General features: G+C 35.3%; 3 protein-coding genes across 3 annotated transcripts; 2 read left to right on the forward strand and 1 right to left on the reverse strand.

The window, feature by feature from the left end:
- The first annotated feature begins 1342 nt into the window (after positions 1-1342).
- LOC147542833 (Phosphoglycerate mutase family protein) lies at positions 1343-3192 on the forward strand. The gene is made up of 5 exons (XM_086637504.1): positions 1343-1748; positions 1849-2094; positions 2287-2368; positions 2586-2800; positions 2914-3192. Exons 1-5 carry the CDS (start codon positions 1513-1515, stop codon positions 3032-3034), a joined length of 900 nt encoding a protein of 299 aa, XP_086493630.1. The 5' UTR covers positions 1343-1512; the 3' UTR covers positions 3035-3192.
- A 9021-nt stretch (positions 3193-12213) lies between these two features.
- On the forward strand, positions 12214-16030 carry LOC147542834 (uncharacterized). The gene is made up of 3 exons (XM_086636442.1): positions 12214-13732; positions 14047-14182; positions 15584-16030. Exons 1-3 carry the CDS (start codon positions 12516-12518, stop codon positions 15776-15778), a joined length of 1548 nt encoding a protein of 515 aa, XP_086492568.1. The 5' UTR covers positions 12214-12515; the 3' UTR covers positions 15779-16030.
- Positions 16031-19298: 3268 nt separating this feature from the next.
- On the reverse strand, positions 19299-21165 carry LOC147542835 (RNA exonuclease 4-like). The gene is made up of 5 exons (XM_086635341.1): positions 21143-21165; positions 20860-21011; positions 20267-20388; positions 19740-20176; positions 19299-19629 (listed from the first exon to the last, which is right to left on the reverse strand). Exons 1-5 carry the CDS (start codon positions 21163-21165, stop codon positions 19299-19301), a joined length of 1065 nt encoding a protein of 354 aa, XP_086491467.1.
- Positions 21166-21189: the final 24 nt, after the last annotated feature.

Consider the following 21189-nt stretch of genomic DNA (forward strand, 5'->3'; position numbering starts at 1 on the left):
CGGCGTCCCTCGTCTTTTACTCGGCCCGCTTTTTCTGTTTAGTTTATGGACTAGGCAAATCTGGAGGCATTCGGATTAGGTCTACTTCGTGACGGATTTGGACAACACAAACTAAGGCTAGCCCTACAGCTTCCGGCTTTCCTACCTACGATAAGTGCAGAGAGTAAAGACGAGGCTGAATAAAAATGAGAGGCGCCTTTAGAATCACCCTAAAAACATACAAGAATAAAATCGGGAAGCGCTCTATAGGGGTCTTGACTTAAAGCTATAGTAGTTGACAAATTTTGAGGTACCAAGGGCACCTACATCCATAACACTGGGCGCATTAGACATTCTAAAAACACAAACATAAATAATAACCAGTGTCGTGTTTGGGGGCGGGCGGGAAGGGCGTCTGCCCTGGGCCCCCACCTCCAAAAAGGCCCACCTCTTATGAAGGTCCCACTCAGTTATATATAAGTAGCCCTAAACACTTCAACGTGAAACTCCATCAGCTCTAGTGGTCAAGTTTGTGGACTTCCATACCTGAGACACGGGTACGAAACCCATCACTCACTTTTTTTCCTTTTCCTTATAATTGTGAAGTTGAGAGAATTATTACTAAATCGATTCTTATTTATGCTCCGTCACACTTTTTTTAAACTGTTTTGTGTTTGGGTGCATATCTTTCATCTGTAGACGTGTTTTTAAGAAAAAGAGGTTTAAGTGTTTTTTATTCTAACAATACATAAATACTTATGAGAAAATCATGATACAAAAGATATCATATTAAAAAGATCGCTTAGACTCTAAATTATACGTCGTACAAAGATTTTGTTTATCAGTGTAAATTTATCGTGCTCATTAGAAGTCTTTAATCGGCATATGGTTCAATTTTTTGCTTGTAATTTTTTTTATCATACCAAAGGCCATCATCAAACTTCGCCCAGGGCCCTCAAATTCCTAACCACGGCTCTGATAATAACATATACAAATTTGTAACCACCAATTATCTCACCTTGTCCCCGAGGCATCCATTTTGTTTTAAGCACCAAAAAGAACGAAAATGGGTTAATTCAACCGTTGTGCCTTTAGACCTGGCTGAGTCCACATGATCTTGGCCCTTGCCAATACCAATAGGGATGATAATAAGATACTACATGACTGATCAAGTAGCCGAGGTCCGACGATCAAGAAAAAATATATCTTACTAATGGTTGGGCCAAATCTAGGTATCAGGCCTAAATCGCGCGACCGAACACTCCATCTTGGATCGATCCAGCACAAGATTCCTTATTCTTATGCTAGCACGGCCCAACCCAGCCCACCTTGTTTTCACCCCTTCTATAAAATCCTTCATAAGGTGGCCTTATCTTAATACAATCATATCATCCACATACCCCCCCCCCCCCCCCCCCCCCCAGGTGTTCCAAGACCCCTAAAACATCAAGAATTCCCAAATTCCAAAGAACAGTTAATAGCCGTTTTAATTACAATTTCTTTAACCAACATAACAGAAATTCAAATTCCATAATGCTAAGAACTCCAACTTCCAATTCTCCACTTTCATCAATATCCCCTTCCTCAAACCCTAAAAATACCAGCAAATTCATCAAACCCATACCCATTGATCGACGAAATCTTCTCTTATCTCTCACAGTTTCCCCTTTCATTACTCCATTTTTTCTTGAATCTTCAAACATTCTCTCTTTATCAAATGCAAATGCCAGGGGACTCTTCCAAATGCCACCATTTCGCCTCAATAACAGGTTTTCACCTTCCTCCATTATTACAAAGTATCAATTTCAAGTTCATTTAATTTGATTTAGGGTTTTCTTTTGTGGGTATCTTTCCTTTTTACCAAAAAAGATATTTTCTTGTTCGAGCGGGTGAGTCGGAATATGAGAGCTTAGGACTAATTAACACGAACCCAGTAGCGAAAACTTCAATGGACAATGGATTATCAGAAGCAGGAAAGAAACAAACAATAAAGGCAGCTTTTAGATTGAAAGCAATGGGAGCTTGTGATCAAAGTTGTTGGATTTGGCCTTCTATTACTCAAAGAGCTTATCAGGCTGCCGAAATTATCGCCTTTGTTAACGGAGTTAATCGAAGGTAAATGAGTTTTAACCATTGAATTTCACTATTAAGGAATGACCACATAGTCCCACATTGGAGAAGGGTGATTTAGTAACCAAAAATATAATGTCTAGCTTCTCTCCAACCGGTTCCAATTGGTTTTGATTTATATGAGCATAAACTTAACATAGTTATTTTTTTTCATTTGCATTTTGTCATGTCGGAAAGCCATATAGTTCCAGAGTACAGTTTCTTGGATGCTCGCGGTTTGGGAGCTTTCGAAGGCAAAAATCTGGATGCAATTGCACAGGTAAGACCAAGCTTGTAATCTTTTTTTATATTGAAAAGCGTTATCTCTTGAGTTAGCTTTCACAGGGCTAGGTAGGCCCAAGGCCTCCCAAAACTGATATTAGAGCCCACATTGGGTCTCGTCTGTCTCGCCTCTTGAGCTACTTTTGGGACGAGAGAGACCCAAGACTACCCAACAAGATATTCATATTGTAATTTTCTGTGTTGGACTTCAATAGGTGTATGAATCTGATAATATTTCATCAAGCATCAAGCCACCACCAATAAACGATGGAACGCCAAATGAAAGTGTTGCCGATGTGTTTGTTCGTGTAACACAACTTATGTCAATTCTAGAAACCCAATATTCAGGAGATACAGTGATTATTGTTTCACCTGATTCAGACAATTTGACTGTTCTACTAGCTGGTTTACTAGGACTGGATCTTCGGAAGTAAGTACCACAAACGAGCACGCGCACACACACACACACACACAAATATACATGTATATACTTCAATGTTATGTCATTACGATCTTCTCACTCTCCTTCTGCTAAATTTTCAGGCATAATGATCTTTCTTTCAGTCCCGGGGAGGTGAGATTCGTCGACGCCAAGGAAATACCTACTTATAAGAAGCCAGCCTCTGGGGTTTTTAAGTGTGATAACCCGCCAAAGTGCACCTGAAACTATTTTCTTTCTGCCTCAAATTCGGTTAATAAGCTTCAAAGTAATCGTAAACTTTCAATTTGAATGTAATTTGGAATGATTCATTAAGATACTAAGATATAGTGATTTTTGTAATTCCACTTGGGGAAGGTTAAGGGCAGTACTAGAATTGCTAAGCGTGGTGGTGTCTTTAAAATTTTTCACATATTGGGTTTAGTATTCTATAGTAGGGATTGTAAAAGTGGGCCTGTTACCATGAGTCACGGCTACCACCATTGTCGGCGTATTGGCCGCTGCTCTGTTATGCGATATTTATGGTGCCACTGCAGAAAATACCTTTCTCCCAAGATAGTAGCATTTCGTGCTCTTAACCAAACTCATGAGAATGATACTTATTCAATGGTCATCTCTAACAGATTTTGGTCCCAAATCTTTGGGGATGCTTTTTCTGATTAAATTAAGAAACTATTATACAAAATATGAATCTTTCAATACTTCCTAGATCGTCATGGTAAATTTATTTTATGCAAGAATAGACAATTGATATATATTTAAGACAAATGCTAAATGAAGCTGCATAATTGCTTCATAAAGCTATTTGCTAGACACAACCATTTAAATTTTATTAAATTGCTAAACAACACTAAAGATCGATTTATTGGTTTTATCTAGCAAATAATTTTTTGAATCTTAGATTGCTAAATATAACTATGTTTTAACTTCCCAAAATTATTTACTAGACACAATTTTTTCTTTTATTAAATTATCAAACAAAAATAAAATTGGTTGTATTAGTGTTATGTAATATTTAAGAAAAATACTTAAACGTGTTATAGGTTTTAAAAAAATATACATTATTTATTTGTAGTATGATTTTATGTAGTATGATTTTGTGAAATATACATTATTAAAGTTTAACTAAGCTTAAAAATATACATAGTGATTTTATGTTGTATGATTTTATGAATATCCCATGAGAATTTTTTTTGTTGAAAATATATCCGTTAGATTTTTTTTTTTTGTTGAACAATATCCGTTGGACTTGATAAACCAAAATTCTAATCTATAAACACGATTTGATTTAATGAAATATACACTATTAAGGTATAAACTAAGCTTAAATAAGTCATAGTAGTTAGGGTTATAGAAGATACTTGGTAATTTTATGTATGATTTTATGAATGAATATCTGTTGTGACTCTTTTTTGTTGAAAATATACCCGTTGATGCGGAACCAAAATTTAAACTAAGCTTGACTAAGTTAAAGTTATTAGGATTATAAAAGATACTATCTCTATCTCTTTGAACCCAATATTTTTTGAGAAAAAATTCGGTTATATTTGATCTTTTTTTTTCTTTGGATTTTACCTCAAATTATAGCTTGGAATGCTCTGATTGGAATATAATATTTTTTTGTTATTTGTTAATATTTGGTTAACTTTTTAGTTTAATGTTCGAATAAATTTTATTTATGAATAATTAATTATGGTAATAGAAATTTAAATTTTGAGAAAAAATTTGATTATATTTGATTTTTTTTCTTTTAGTGTTGGATTTAGCAATTTAAGACAAAATTCAATTAATTTTATTTAGTTATTTTGTGTAATAATTTTTTCAGAGTTGAGTATAGAATGGAAGAGAGATCGGTTATATTTGATTTTTGGTGTTGGTGTTGGTTAGCAATTTATGACACAATTTTAGTTAGTTTTATTTAGTTATTTTTGTCTAATAGTTGTCCTTAGCAAAACTAAAGTTGCATATAGTAGCATCCATATTTAATAAGTTGCTATTGAAATTGGATACAAAGTGAGGTTCATTAAAGTGTAAAGATAGTAGCATTGTTATTATTACAAGCCATCTAAAAAGTAAAAAATCATTACCTTCACGAAATCATAATGTATATACTATAAGTTTTATACTACTTTTGTAATTGTATTAATTTCGAGATTTTTAAGTTAAAAATAGAAAATAATTAAAGGTTTATCATGTGCTGTGAGGACACATGGTTGGAAGGCCTTCTTTCCTTAATGAAAATTAAAATGATAAAATTATATTAGTAAAAAGTTTTCAAGGTTGAAAACAACAATGGTCTCCCCATCTCTAGATTTAAAATTGTCAAAGGTTGAAAACAACAATGGTATCGGCATCTCTAGATTTCAAATCTATTGATGTCCTAAACATTCTCTAATTTTGTAACTTTGTGTTACGAGTTGTTTCTTTTGTCTGTCGTTTAACTTGACCTTACCATAATAACATACTAACATATATACTTGACTTAACACTTTTCGTATCACTGTCGATACCTTTTCTCAATCAGTTATGTGTCTTTATTACGGCATCTTTTAAGTCAAAATGATGATTAGAGAATCTCAACTAATTAACATTTGGAGAATCATTTTGAATTAGATGAGTAGTTTTTTTGTTTCTTGAGTTGTCAACATTTATTACATATTCATTTTTGTTTCCCCTTCCATTTTTGACATATACTGATAATCCCTAAGCTAGGGCATTACTCTATAAAAAAACACAAATATGAGTCTGGGAGAATAGGGTTATCAAAAACACCTACAACTTAACCTTCAACAATGGAGTTTAATTCACTTCATCCCTTCGCGGAACTTACTTATGGTTTCTCTCCTTCTCCTTCTATCCATACCCTCTTTGCAGCGATCAAACGTTTCGTTTCTGTCAAGTTAGATCAAAATAATTATCTCATTTGGAGAGGTCAAATTTTACCTATCATTCACTCTCATGGTGTTTTTTCTCATATTGATCCTCAAGTTATACAACCTAATTATTTGAGAAATCCTACTAACCCTGATTCTATTGTTCCTAATCCTGAATATGAGTCATGGAAATATGTTGATCAGATCTTACTCAGTTGTATTTACTCTACTTTAACGAAACCAGTTTTGAGTCAGATTATTGATCTGAAAACTGCTGACTCAGTTTGGAGGTTTCTTGAGAATTGGTTTTTTACTGAAACCATAACTAAGGTTCCTCAACTTCTTGAAGAACTTAAGGGTTTAAATATGAATGATCTTTCTGTTGTGGAATATATGGAGAAGATTAAAGGTATTGCTGATACCTTAGACTTCATTGGTGAACCTTTATCTGATCATAATTTAGTTTCCCGAGCGGTTTTAGGGTTAAGACCTGAGTACTCGAAGAAGATTTTGGAACTTCCTAAGCTTCCAAGTTTCGATGAACTTCGCCAGCTTTTACTTAAACATAAGACCACATCATCTTCGTCGCACTAGTGCTGGTGAGCTTTAAAGTTTAGTGCTTATTTTGATTTTAATAGTGAAGTACTATGTTTTAATATATATTATGGAGAATACCAAATGACTATTTGAGACAGATTATGGCTTTTAGGAACGGTTTTTGACCGTACCTAATGACGATGTCTTTTTGACAAACTATGGATTGGAATGATTTCTTTCTATACTATTTTTGGTGAATTTAATTTTTGAAGGAACACCGTATGTATTGATCAATTAATGGTCGGGGTTTAAGTTTTACCCTAACGTTGGTTAATTATTACGTATTTCATATAAAGTTAACGTTGGATCATTCTTTCGTTACGTCATGTCACCGTCATTATCACACAATGCAGAAGGCATATAAGTTTGATTGTTTTAGTAAGAAAAGAAAGACATTTGGGATCTATAGGTGCTCCCAATTTGCTATAGGCCAGCTCTCTCTATTGACGCCCAATGGACTGATTTGTCCGAGGGCACTCGTTCAGGACTTAATCTGTGTTGGGTTTGAATAACTCGGCAATCCGAGCGTTCGGATTGCCTTGTTAGTGGGCTTCCAACTGTTTAGTCTAAAACCCACGAAAAGTGCTAAGAGGAAGCTCTATGCCGAAATTTGGGCCGTCTATAGACCCACCCTAACTATTTTTCTTAAATGCTGGTTAGTTATTCGGAGAACTATGGCATGCAATTTAGGTTTAGCAGTTCTAACACCATGAGTGATGGATGAACCTGTGGATACATTGCAACTCGGCTAGACGTGTTACCAAGTAGTATTTTCTTTTTGTATCAAATACTCAAGACACTAGTTATTGAGGACTCCATTGATGGTATCAGTACCAAATAAAATCTCAAGCAAACCTTCTAGATACTTAAAAGATAAGATAACTTTTGAAATATCTTTCTATGTGTTAAGATATCCCATATAATAATATTAGGAAATATTAGTAAGATATTAGGAACTAGTAAATATATTAGCATAAAACTATTATAAACTAGTAAGATATTAGGAACTAGTAAAATTAGAAACTAGTAGTATTGTAACTCTATAAAATAGAGTCTTATATTTCTTTTGTAAAATGAATAAAACAAGTTCTTTGATCAATTTCAACTTGGTACCGGAGCCAAGGTCTTAAATTTGTTTTGTGAATTTATATTGATTGAAAGAGAAAGAGCCCTCATCTTCATCTTCATAATATTTTTTCCAGTTTAGTTAAAGTGAAGGGTTATTGATGCTTCTGCAATAATGACTCGCAATAAGGCAAAGCCAAATTTTGCTAAAGTTGTTGGTCAATCTGACAAAACTACTTATAAGTGTACTCACTGCAATAAAATTGGTCATACCAAAAGTCATTGTTATGAACTGTTAGGCTATCCAGAATGGTGGGATATAATCGAAAGATTAACTCTAAGAAGACCCTAGATCTAACTGTTAAGCAAGCTTCATCGAAAATAGCCACTACAGGTAATGTAGGCAAGACTTTAAATATGTCTACACATGTTTCGAATAGTACTTGGATAATTGATTCTGGTGCTACAGATCATATGACTTTTGATTCTAGAGAGATTTCAACCATTAACCAATCTTCACATAAATATGTCTCTACTGCCAATGGCACATCAACCCCTGTTGTAAGGGAAGGACCTATAACTCTGACGAATACATTGAACTTAGACTCTGTTTTGGTTGTCCCATCTTTAGATCATAATTTATTGTCTCAAATAACCACCACTCTATTTTGTGTTGTCATCTTTTGACCTGAATTTTGTGTATTTAAGGACATCCGGACAAGGCAAACAATTGGTCATGGTGTTAGGCGAGGGAAGTTGTATTACTTGGATTTAGTATCTGAAAGTTCTAGTAAATTGCGTCAGACATTAGTAATGAACAATTCTGAAATAAAAAATAAAGATGAAATATGGTTATGGCATCGGCGTCTGGGGCATGCCTCCTTCGGTTACCTTAAGAAATTATTTCCATCGCTAATGCGATGTTTCAAGTTTTCAATGTGATGTTTGTGCACTTGCAAAATGTCATCGTGCAACGTTTCCGTTAAATTTAAATAAAAGTCCAACTCCTTTTATGATCTTACATTCCGATGTCTGGGGTCCATCTAAGGTTTCTACTTTGGGTGGGCACGGTGGTTTGTTACCTTTATTGATGATTGTACTAGGATGACTTGGGTGTGTTTGATAAAATCTAAAAGTGTTCATAAACTGTTTAGTACTCTGTACATCGCAAATGTCCATATACTTCGTAGTGATAACGGAGTAGAGTATATGGATCATGCACTTCAAACTTATTTGAATTCTCATGGTATTGTTCATCAAACTTCTTGTCCAAATATCCCTCAACAAAATGGGGTCGCTGAAAGAAAGAATCGTCACTTGTTAGAAGTTATCAGGGCTATGTTGATCGAAGCACATATGTCATTATCTTATTGGAGAGAAACACTTCTTGCTGCAACCTATTTAATTAATAGAGTACCTTCTAGTACTATTGAGTTTGAGACTCCTTTTCAAGCTCTATCGGATGTTACAACCACTCCAATAGTTTCAAATTTGCCTCCCCGTGTCTTTGGGTGTGTGGCATTTGTTCATCTTCATGAGCACCAACGTACAAAATTAACTCCAACGCATTAAGATGTGTACGCTGCAAATCAGAAAGGGTACAGATGTTATCATCCTCCAACTAAACGAATGTTTGTTACATTGGATGTTATCTTTCATGAAGATTCTAAGTATTTTTCACCTGAGTCTGAACTTCAGGGGGAGAAAACCAAGCAAGAAGTTATGACTCTTGATTACGAAGAAACGGATAATCAGGTAGAAGAGAACAACAATGGATCTAATATTGAAGTAAATTTGACTCCTGAAGAAATAGTTAGACAATGTGGATTTATCTCCAATTGAAGTCGTTGAACCAAGGGTTAGTAACACACCAAACCAATCGGTTGTCGAGGATGTTCTTGAAGCACCTTCTGAACCACCTAATAACATATTATCATCGCGACAAACCAGATGTATTCCTAAACCGACATATGAACCTGAGTTGTCTTGTAGAGTCACATATCCAATGATCCAGTATGTGTCAGATCATCGGTTGTCAGAATTAAATAAGTCATTTGTAAATCAATTATCTACTGTATATATTCCTAACAATGTGCAGGAAGCCTTATCTGATTCAAAATGGAAAGTAGCTATGAATGAAGAGATGAAATCCTTCCAAAAGAATGACACTTGGGAGCTAGTTGATCGTCCAGTTGATAAAAATCCGATGGGATGTCGATGGACTTATTCAATGAAGTACAAAGCAGGCGGTACAATTGAACGTTACAAAGCAAGACTTGTGGCAAAAGGCTACACTCAAACTTATGGAGTCGATTACACAGAGAGATTTGCTCCAGTTGCAAAAATCAACACTATTCGCGTTTTGTTATCGTTAGCAGCAAATTTAGATTGACCACTACAACAATTTGATGTAAAGAATGCCTTTTTGCATGGAGAACTATTAGAAGAAGTCTATATGGACCTTCCACCGAGATGCAAGATACTAGAGATACATAACCAGAAGGTATGTAGATTGAAAAAGTCATTGTATGGATTAAAACAATCACCAAGAGCGTGGTTTTGGAAGGTTTACAAAGGCTATGAAGGAATTCGGGTATCGCCAAAGCAATTCTGACCATACCTTATTTATAAAAAGGCAAAAAGAAAAAGTCATTGCACTTATTGTATATGTTGATGACATGGTGGTTACTGGGGATGATCCTGAAGAACGGAAGGTTTTACAGAATTACTTATCTAAAGAGTTTGAGATGAAAGACCTTGGTCCGTTGAAATACTTTCTTGGAATTGAAGTATCTCGATCTAATAATGAAATTTACCTATCCCAAAGAAAGTATACTTTAGATTTGTTACATAAGGTGGGTATGTCAGCGTGTGAGCCGATTGATATACCTGCCGAAGAAGGATTAAAGTTATTGTTGGAACCTAATCAGATATCGGTTGATAAAGGAAGATATAAACGACTGATTGGAAGGTTGATGTACTTGGCACACGCGAGGTCAGATCTTGCATATGCATTAAGTATTGTTAGTCAATTTATGCACAATCTCGGTGAAAAATACATGAATGTTGTTTTACGCATTTTGAGATATTTGAAGGCGACTCCTGGAAAAGGTATTTTGTTTACTAAAAACTCGAGTTGTCGAACTATCTATGTATATATGATGCAGATTGGGTCGGGGAAATAAATGGTAGGCGATCAACTGCAGGATATTTTACCTTTGTTGGTGGAAATCTTGTCACGTGGAAAAGTAAAAAACAGAACGTTGTTGCACGTTCAAGTGCAGAGTCTGAATTTAGAGGTATGGCTGATGGCATATGTGAAGCGTTATGGTTAAGACTACTCTTGGATGATTTAGGATACCATTCTGAAAGACCAATTCAATTATATTGTGACAACAAAGCAGCATGTAATATTGCACACCATCCAGTCCAGCACGACCACACAAAGCATGTTGAGGTGGATCGATGTTTTATTAAAGAAAAGTTGGAAGACAACATTGTAGAGTTACCAAAGATCCGATCTGAAGATCAATTGGCTGATGTTCTTACCGAAGCAGTTTCAAGTCGAATATTTTCGAAATTGGTAGACAAGTTGGACATGTGCGATATCTATGCACCAACTTGAGGGGGAATGTTGAAATATCTTTCTACTTGTTAAGATATCTCATATAATAATATTAGAAACTAGCAAGATATTAGGAACTAGTAAATAAATTAGCATAAAACTATTAGAAACTATTAAGATATCATGAACTAGTAAAATAAGAAACTAGTAGTATTGTAACTCTATAAATAGAGTCTTATATTTCTTTTGTAAACCATCAAGGAATAAAACAAGTTCTTTGATCAATTTCAACTACTCCATCTTTTTTACTATCCAGTTTTTTTTTGGACAAAATAAAATAAAATGTGAGTAGTGTGTATCATGTCAAATTAGACGTATATTTGATAATTAAGAAATTTGATCCAAAATCAAATTTCATGTTAGATTTGGCAAAAAGACGTCTTAATTGCTTTCCAGGTTAGACTAACACGGGGATATTATAAAATTTTGTACAAATATATATTAACATTTGTAAACCTCTCTTCGATTTTAGCTTAGAAAATTTTAACTAATTTTTTCAAATCTAAAGACCCAACAAATAAAATCATATGGGCAAAACTAGAAAGGGCGACTGATATAAGCACGATCGTTGTACTCTTAAAGGTCGTCGTATGAAATTACGAGGATATAATATAAAGAGACAACTTGCGTTACATAAATACACTAGCCAGATAAGCACGACCGTCGTACTCTTAAAGGTCATTCTAAGGGCTTCATTTTTCAGAAAGACTCGAACATGTGACTTATAGACTTAAGAGAAAGATGTAAACAACTCAACATAAGTATCTATTTGCCGGCCGACTAAAATCTGCTTTAAGAAATTTATACAAATGCCAAAAAGAAACAAAAGGGTTTATTCCAATTCGGGCTCCAATTTATGACCGATTAGATAGTTTGGTCAACACATTTATTTAGAATTTCAATTTAGGCCCTGAAAGCATGATTATATTAAACAAACTTAACAAAAAAAAGTTCAATTGACTTGCGATCAACCATTTGTCGACGACTCTTTATGACGAAGAGGAAAGAAACAAAGGACAAGAGAAAACCTTTTCAAATGAAAAGTGAAGGACGTATCTACGGTCAAGCGTGTTTAACCAACTTGAGGGTCAAATTAAAATGCTAGACAAATATGGAGACTAAACATTCAAGTTGATCACAAATCGGTGGCCGGATAGGAATAAACCCAAGAATAAATTTCCCACTAATTTGAGTGGGACCGAAAGGGAGAAAATAAATAAGTAAAATTAGTACGATTTGAAGTAGAAGTTTGGCCCGCCCACAGTCACAGATAGTGAGAAAATAGAGAGAGAGAATATAAAGAGAGAGAGAGAAACAAAACCAATCTCATCAAGTTCGTTTCTTTCTTTCAGTGCAAAATCAAAACTTTATTTTCCTACCAATTCCTTCTCTTTATCACTTTTGTGAAGAAGAACAAATCACAAACCCTTCTTTTTCTTCCTTTGCCAACACTTCAAAGTTCATACCTTTCTACTACTTTTTCTCTCAACCCTTTAATTATTTTGTTACTAGTAGTATTATAAATCAAAGAGCTTTATAAATAATAATGGAAGAAGAAAAGAGGAATTCCATTTCTACCAACTCTGAAACTCAAATGGAATCTTCAACTCTTCGATTTTTTGCTCAAGCAAGAAAACCCTTTTCTCCACCTCAATCACCACCACCACCACCACCTGAAAAACCCATTTCATCATCAACAGTTCGATTTCTTCCCGGAGATAAAAACCCCTTTTCTGATCCTCATCCTCCTCCTCTCACTGAATCACCACCACCACCAGTGGGAGCAGTGGGAAATGAAAATCCCACATCTAAAGTTCGATTTCTTACCGGAGAAAGGAAACAGAAATTCTATTCTCCTCCTCAATCACCATCAATAGAAAATGAAAATCCCACTTCTCGTCAAGTTCGATATCTTCCGGGAGATAGAAACCCCTTTTCTGATCCTCATCCTCTCACTGAATCACCACCACCACCAGTGGGAGCAGTGGGAAATGAAAATCCCACATCTAAAGTTCGATTTCTCACCGGAGAAAGACAACAGAAATTCTATTCTCCCCCTCAATCGCCATTAGTAGAAAATGAAAATCCTACTTCTCATCAAGTTCGAATTTTTCCAGGGGAAAGAAAAAAGACCTTTTTTTCTCCTCCTCAATCACCAATACCAGTGGGAAATGAAAATCCCACTTCCCCAGTTCGATTTCTTCCTGAAGAGGAAAAACCCCTTTCCCCTTCCCAACCACCACCGCCACCACCACCGGAAAATACTCAATCTCCGCTTAGATTTTTCAGAAAAGAAAAGAAACCCTTTTCTCCTCCACCACCGGAAAGTCCTTTGTCTAAAGCAATAGTTCCAGTTGACCGTCGTTTATATGAATTTTCCCCACCTGAACAGAAACCCTTTTCTCCTCCACCACCGGAAACTCCATTAGAATCAATTCAAGGGAAAAATTCGCCACCAGTTTTCATGGTTAATAGATCGATTAGGGAGGAACTTTCAGTAATGGGGAAGACAGATCGTAATGGTGAAGATGGTTACCCAAATAGAGGAGAAAGAAGAGAAGATATTGAGAATGGAAATCAACGAAAACCCAGACATTTATCATCCATTATCAAAAGAGATAGTAAAGAAGAAATGATCAAAAGGGTAGCTTTAGGGTTTAGGGTTTGTGCAGTTATTTTCTGTTTGATTTCATTTTCAGTCATGGCTGCTGATAAAACTCAAGGTTGGGCAGGTGATTCATTCGATCGTTATAAAGAGTACAGGTTAGTCAAAACTCATCCTTCAATTAGGGTTTTATTCTAATTCTTCAACATTTTTCTTCTTTGTTAAATTTCAACCAAGAACGAGAAAAAAAATTTAGATTTTTAGGGTTCTGATGACTTCAATTCATCTATTCCTGGTAAATTAGATTCTTTTCTTTGATAGGTGTGAAGAATTTAGATGAAAGCATATAAAATTAGCATCAATTAATTGGAATTCAAATTGGATTCTGTTCTTTCTTTAATTTAAAAATGAATTGAAAATTTGGGGTTTTTAAATTGAGTTCTTCAATATGATTATTAGTTTAATTTTGCAGGTACTGTATATCAGTGACTATAATAGGATTTGTTTATTCGGGTTTTCAAGCGTTCGACTTGGCGTATAATTTAGTCACCGAAAATCACATTATCCCTCGCCATATTGGATACTATTTCGATTTCTCTATGGATCAGGTTAGTTCTCGAGCTCTTCAACTCTGTATTAAGGATTCTCAATTACATCTTTAAAATGGGTGTTTCTCAAATTCCTCGAAAGTTTTACCCGAAAGCTAGAACCAATTTTGATATGTGATTTCATTTAGGAGTAGTGATTTCATTCATGAATCATCTAGCAAAGTCCGAAACTTTCATCTAGTTTAGACTTTTAGTAGCATTTTCTATCTCCTTTTAGGGCAATTATAACATTAGAGACAACAATTTCATACGTTGATTAAGTTGCTTCATAATTGACTTGAATCTTGTGAAATATTATAATTAAAGTATGTTTAATGTTAATATTCTAACATGGGTAGCTAATTATAATGATTAATTAACATGGAAGATCCTTCTTCATTATGGTTCTTGATGACTTTCATTGCAATTCTGCTTTTTCATTGTCGTGGCAGCGAATTGTTTTTTATATTTGGCGAACTCATGTTATTATATTCGTGGTTTAGATCTGCATCTATAGTTTCTATATGGTAACTCAATCAATTCCGTTGCTTTGTTTTCTTTAATCAACGTCTTTTTGGAAACTTTCCGAGTATGATGAAACTAACTTTATCTAACTTTCGGTTAACGAACTCAAAGTCAAATGTACTAGCTAATAGTTTGTTTGAATGAAAATGTTCAAAATAGTAGCGATGCTTTTGAATGTTTCGTTAATGGTTCACCTTTCTGCCATAATAGAGAGAAGTGAATGGAAATCTATACACTAAACCATTTCGATTTCAAATAATACCAATCACCTTTGGTCAAGGTCAAGGCATTAGATGAAAACTTGTTCGGGTATATCTAATTAGGGAAACATTATTGGACATTTCTAACTGTCCACACCGAGGGTTTTTGTTTAAAAGCCTCTAACCGTTGAATTTGTTTTTAACAAACCTATTAGTTTTTGGTGTTCGTGAAAAATACCGAAAGCCAGTGTTAGTGATAGTTAGAAATCAAAACCATTCGGTTGATTTATGTTTGACCTATTAAGGTGGATCTTTAACTAGTTCTTTAGAATTTCTTTGATTCCTCCATAGGGATAATGGATTTTTTTCGAGATTAACCAATTGTTTCTACCCTAGTTTGCAAAAAGTTGTGTTGGAGAAGCGAATCTTATGTTTTTCATTGAACTTAACTTTAATTCGATTGCCATATTCCCAAGCTAATGAAGATTCTCAAGTATTGTTTCGCTCTGAAAGTATATACTTCAAGTGTTCTATATCATTTACAATTTGCATTATACCTATCTCACACTATACTGCAAGTATATTTTTTTTTACGTACTATTCGAATCAATTGTTTATGATCTAATCAGTGTTGTTTAAGCTAAATTTCATTGTTATTAATGAAAAATGGTACGTTCATTCTTGGTTGTTTTTGTAGATAATGACGTACCTTCTGATATCGGCTTCCTCATCAGCGGCGACTAGAGTAGACGATTGGCAAACGAATTGGGGGAAAGATAAGTTCACAGAGATGGCTACTGGTTCAATAGGAATGTCTTTCATGGCATTCTTTTCATTTGCATTTAGTTCTCTCATTTCGGGTTATAATCTCTGCACCCACAACTACCATTAATAAAAAAAAAAAAAAAACAATTGCTTTTAAATTAATGTTATAGATGAAACTCTTAAAATAGTAAGAAAATTGAATGCGAGTTGTGGAAAAATAATTGTTCAAGTTATTCTTGTACAGAGATGAAGAGATAAAAGTTAGAGAGAGAGAGAAGCAAGTAAAGAAAGATAAAACAAGAGATTTTTATCTTGTTGGTTTTCATTTGTTCTAATTTGTGAATATTTGGGTTGTTTATGAGTTGATATGAGTTGTTTATGAGTTTCTGTGATCCATTCATACTAAGGAACAAGAAATTTCAAACGTACTCTAGGGAGGAATCTGATGTGGTTTTGAATGATTCGTATCTACTTCTGCTCCAATTATGGAAAGTTATATTGAATTTCTTCCTAGAATCTGTCTGGAATTTTTTTGTTCCCCACCATTTTTCTCTAATCATTTGTTGAATAGTGATTAGCGTGGGTTAGTCTGGACTTGTGCAGTCCGGCCCAGTTGACATCACTAATTCTTGGAGTGAAACTCTCATCAATATTTTAAGATTTGATCTATGACTATAAGGTGAGATGGGACCAAAATTATGAAATTGGCAAGGATTATAAGAAAGAAATGATGCTAGTTGTCTGATACTCAACTAATTAAATGATGAAGTGGAAATGTTAGTTGAGTTAAATTAAGAATAAAGTTTTATTGATTTTAATTGATCTCCTAGACAAAATAAGTCTGTGTCAATACAGCTTGCAATCTTCATCTAATCATTTATTATGGGAAGTTATTTGGGAACATATAGTTTTACAAACCCCACAACACCTTGTTGACTTGATCTATGTAAGTGGACATGTCCAATGTTGAACACATCCAGAACAAAAACCATGAATTCAATAATTTTGTATTATGTGAAAATAGTCGATCATGGAGAAAGATATTACAGTAAGCAACGTTATATAATATCAAAGTACTTTCATTCATTTATAATTGGTTTTGAGTTGAATGACCATAAATTTAAAATTGGTTCATACTAGGCCAACAAGGGAATGGTGCCAGAACCAAACATGGAAAAAGTGTAATCGGGTAACCATATATATAACTAGGTCATTTCCGTTTATTACCTATTGTATTTTAGTTGGATGACCGCAAATTTAACATTTATTTTCTTTATCGTCCCTCCATCTTTGTCCATATTTTTCTTTTCAAGAAATGGTGAGATTTAGACTATGTTCTATCATCTAGAGAAAATATACATGTGATCGCACAGCCAAAATGAGTTTTAAGAACAACCATCTCTATTTTATTTTAATCACCATCTCCACCACCACTAGCCCCGTCTTCGTCACCAACAACCACTTGTTCATCTCGCTTCCCTAATCTCTTTTACTCTTTCTCTGCCCTCCTTGGACTAGAGTTCAAGCAAAACACACTAGTCGATGGTTTCAGGTGGAGAAACCTTCGTCATGGGGGATAGGACTAAGAAAAGTGATGAGGACACAAAGTGATGGTGGTTCACTTCAAATTATTCTCATTCTTCTTCTACCTTTATTTTAATTTCTCTTATGTCTTTTGTACTATGTGTGCTCATAACACTTCTCTTGATTGTCTCCACCATATTTAAGAGGCCCATTAGTCTGTTGGAAAATTATACATCCCATTTCCTTGGACCCTCGAGGTTGCAAAACCCAAATTAAAGACTTACTAAAACGCGGTATAACACGGCACGGGATTGACAAGCACATCTCGTGCAATAGATAAAATGGGATGTCTTTTCTTATTATCTTTCCACCAACATAAGTACATTGAACTTCTCTATATCATCAACAATACGTTCAGGTTTAGACTTATAATAAGAAAGCTCCTCTGAAGCTGTTGGAATAAGATCGTGTCTACCTATATTAGTTCTCGTCCAAAAAGCACCACCACTACCGCAGGAAGGAATATGTTCAGGAGCAAGAGAAATAGAGGTTAGGGCAGTTGCACTTGAAGTACTAGTAGCAGTAAAGAGCTAGACGACGCAAACTTCATCCATTTATGGCCAGGAGGTTATCACATATTACCATTATCATCATCTTCCTCACCTTTGTTGCTCCCGAATATACTGTAAGTGTATCTTTACCGTAGAGATCTATTGACTAAGTATTTCACTTGACCGTCAAAGCCCCCTGAGGACGACACCGTGTCCAGAGGCTTCACGGTCATTTGTTTTTTTTGTTCGTAAGTCCTTTTGACACGTGGTCGGTGCCCGTAGCATTCAACCTGACCCGTTGATTGTCAGAGTTTTAACCATCTACAAACATGAAATCCGCATGAACCAACCCTCAGACAGCAAATGACCGAATCAAACCGGTAAGTCGGTATGAACCGAACCAGTAAGTAAGTAAGTATTGAGGAAAGAGACAGAAAACATATAGGAAAAGTTAAAACCAAAACTTCAAAGTATGATCAGATGGAGAATCAGAGATGGAGGTTCAATGCAAAACTTCGAAACGAACTATAAGAGAGATTTAAACTTGAGAGAGTAAAATGTAAAGGGATTTCAAAAAAATAACGATCTAAATGTAGGGAAAAGGGTAGACATGATCAGATTCAGAGAGAGAATGGAGGCGCAGATGTGAAAGGCCAGAGAGATTCAGAGAGAGAAAGGAGGTGTGGACGGGTCGGTTAATTCGGTCGATTTTGCTGGTCAGATTTACTGGTCCTATGGGTTAGGTATGTGAATAGGTCATCTTCGACGGTCGATTAGTGGATGGTTCATCAACACAAATTTGATCGAGTCCGGCCCGCCTTTTCTTTCGGGCCGATCGAGTACTGACCTTTACGCCCATCGGGTGCCCATGGGCCCTTTTATGTCTCAGGCGAACAGGTCGGCTAGCGGTCTTCCGGGTCTTTTTTTCTACGGCACCCACAATGGTAGGGACTTGGCCTATAAGCCCCCACACCTACCACAATGTTAGGGAGTTGGCCTATAAGCCAAAGTTAAATAAATATCGGAGCTTTGGGAGATGCTTAAGCCTAAATGCATCAATCGCCAAACCCTGTTAAATTTAATTTTTCTTTGGACTATTTATAGATGATAGTGAGTGGATCAAGATGATAGTGAGTGGATCAAGATGATATGAGGACTAATTTTTTCCAAGGAAAATATATAACTTCCATTGGGGTTTAAGTTGTTACTCATATTTAGTTCCGAGATACAATAAAATATAAAAATGTACGTAGTTTTAGACAAGAAATTCACATTGTCTGTATTTTACTTTCTATAGATTTATATACGTCTTCGACTCTTCCTCTTCGTATCTAAATATTAATATTTAAATTATATATTAAATAAGAAAAGATTACATGCATTCAAAAGCACACACAATATGAGTCGATAAATATAATTATTAGATAAAAATAGCAAAGCCATACATATCTAAGATCAAAATCTTAGGTTTTATTCTTCTTCCTCAGTTACCAATATTTAATTTAGCTTATATAAAAATAATATATATATATATATGTATATAGATTGTCCCTCTTGAATGATCTTTCAGAGTTATTCAAACATTTTCTTTGAGTCCAAGCACCAACAATAGTAATCAGACCTTGAAATAGCAAGTAATTGATCTGAGCTCATTTTCTCGAGTTCGTTTTGCCTCCAAGATGCGAAGTTATTACGATTTTGTGTATCGGTAGCTAATGGGTAGTCTTCGCTTCGATGTGCTTGATTTCTCATTCTCTTGTATAGTCTCATTGTTGCTACACAATCTTGAAATGGGTCTTGTATACCCATTTGAATATCATAACCTAGATATGCCTGTGTTAGGTATTTGAGTGAGTTACTTAGCTTGCTTGTTTTCATTAATGGTGGGTATTTTGCTGTATCCCTGATAACAATGTATGATAATATTGGTTTAGTTAATATGAACATAAAATATATGAGATTAGAGTTGAAATCTTACTGTTTCAGAAAAGAATGATAATAACGAGGGTTTACCTTATCATGTGTGAAGGATACTCCATTCCTAAACATTCAAGCTCATGATCCAGACCATGGCCTACAAGAATCCTTGCTTTTCCGCCTTTAGAACGTATCTTCCATATTGGTTCTCCATTGCACAAGTACTCTTGAATGATTTTGGCCACTTCTCTTACCGGTATGGCATTTGAATCTCGTAGATATTCAGGTCGTATTCCTGTTGTTTCATATCGATAGTTTGTGACAGGAATTTGTGGCTTGACATAACTATGAAAGATAACTCTTTTATCCTCGTTGATAAGACACACTCTTGCACAAAGATCTAGTGAGCCATCGCTTCCTCCACCTACCATCTTGCAACCGAGTGCAAATGCTTCCACTTGCCCCCTTGTTCGTCCGTTGTTGTTGTTTATGCTTAAGTTAGACATTCGAGAAAGGATATCGGTTGGTGAAGCCTACATATATATGCAAAAAACAATTAGACCTTAGCTTGCTAATAAGCACCTTGATCAAACAAAAATAAATCGTTTTGAAGGTTCAATTACCCGTGAGAATTGGCATGTTTGTCGATGAGCCCGGACTGCATTAGCACTCTCAAGAACAGTGAGGCAGAGGTTGCAACCCCTCGAAGTGAAAACCCTAGCACATTCTACCTTTGGCAAAGGTCCTGGTAGGTTTCAAGCAGGGAACATTGAATTATATGTCAAAGTACTCTCACAAATGATATTTCGTATATTAAAATTTTTCTAGATCTTGGTTTATTTTAGGGCCTGAGCTCAACGAATTCGCGAGGCCAAAGGTGTAAAAATCGAGTAAACTACTCTATATGTAGCTATAGGGGCGGCGCCAACTATGACCTTCCCATAGGAAGCTACCCAAGTTCGAGTAAGTTGAACTAATTCTTGTAGTTATGAATACATACAACAATACAGAGAGAGAGAGATACACTTACACCTCTCACATGAGACAACTGGGCGGCTGTCGAGGCACGCGAATTTTAACATGCATGTATTAATTAATTGCTCTCTTAGAGTTATATGTGCATGTAACATCTAAGCAATATGGTGAAACATGAACATACTCTTCCTGGTTCCTGTTTATTTTAATGAAGATTACGAATGATCCATAAGTTAATTACCAATAAGATGTTCCCTTAGGGATTCGAAAGAGCGGCAATGCTTTCCACAAATCCCACACATGGGTTCATGAACAGAATGAAATGAGGTCTTCATGTGATCAACTAGGTGTTCTTTCTTGTTGAACTGTCTGTAACATGCTGCACACTTGTTCCTGCATAAATTCATCACAACAAAGTTCACTCAATATGCAACCCTAAGGTCTTTTGTGTGTGTGTGTGTGTGTGTGTGTGTGAGAGAGAGAGAGAGAGAGAGAGAGAGAGAGAGAGAGTATGTCATATATACCTAAGAGACTCAGAATTGTCCATGATGATGGAAGAATCAAAGATGAT

Source organism: Eschscholzia californica, unplaced genomic scaffold (assembly GCF_041429995.1).
Source record: "Eschscholzia californica isolate CP2 unplaced genomic scaffold, dmEscCali1.0.p SCAF_4, whole genome shotgun sequence".
NCBI classification, from domain to species: Eukaryota; Viridiplantae; Streptophyta; class Magnoliopsida; order Ranunculales; family Papaveraceae; genus Eschscholzia; species Eschscholzia californica.

Excerpts from the sequence above, each read along its gene's own strand:
- LOC147542833 (XM_086637504.1), top strand. The coding sequence starts at position 1,513 with ATGCTAAGAACTCCAACTTCCAATTCTCCACTTTCATCAATATCCCCT. Across the intron at positions 1,749-1,848 it reads CCATTTCGCCTCAATAACAG|ATATTTTCTTGTTCGAGCGG; the intron begins GTTTTCACCTTC and ends TTACCAAAAAAG. Across the intron at positions 2,095-2,286 it reads GTTAACGGAGTTAATCGAAG|CCATATAGTTCCAGAGTACA; the intron begins GTAAATGAGTTT and ends CATGTCGGAAAG.
- LOC147542834 (XM_086636442.1), top strand. The coding sequence starts at position 12,516 with ATGGAAGAAGAAAAGAGGAATTCCATTTCTACCAACTCTGAAACTCAA. Across the intron at positions 13,733-14,046 it reads GATCGTTATAAAGAGTACAG|GTACTGTATATCAGTGACTA; the intron begins GTTAGTCAAAAC and ends TTAATTTTGCAG. Across the intron at positions 14,183-15,583 it reads TCGATTTCTCTATGGATCAG|ATAATGACGTACCTTCTGAT; the intron begins GTTAGTTCTCGA and ends TTGTTTTTGTAG.
- LOC147542835 (XM_086635341.1), bottom strand. The coding sequence starts at position 21,165 with ATGGACAATTCTGAGTCTCTTAG. Across the intron at positions 20,389-20,859 it reads CCTAAGGGAACATCTTATTG|GACCTTTGCCAAAGGTAGAA; the intron begins GTAATTAACTTA and ends GAAACCTACCAG. Across the intron at positions 20,177-20,266 it reads AAACATGCCAATTCTCACGG|GCTTCACCAACCGATATCCT; the intron begins GTAATTGAACCT and ends ATATATATGTAG.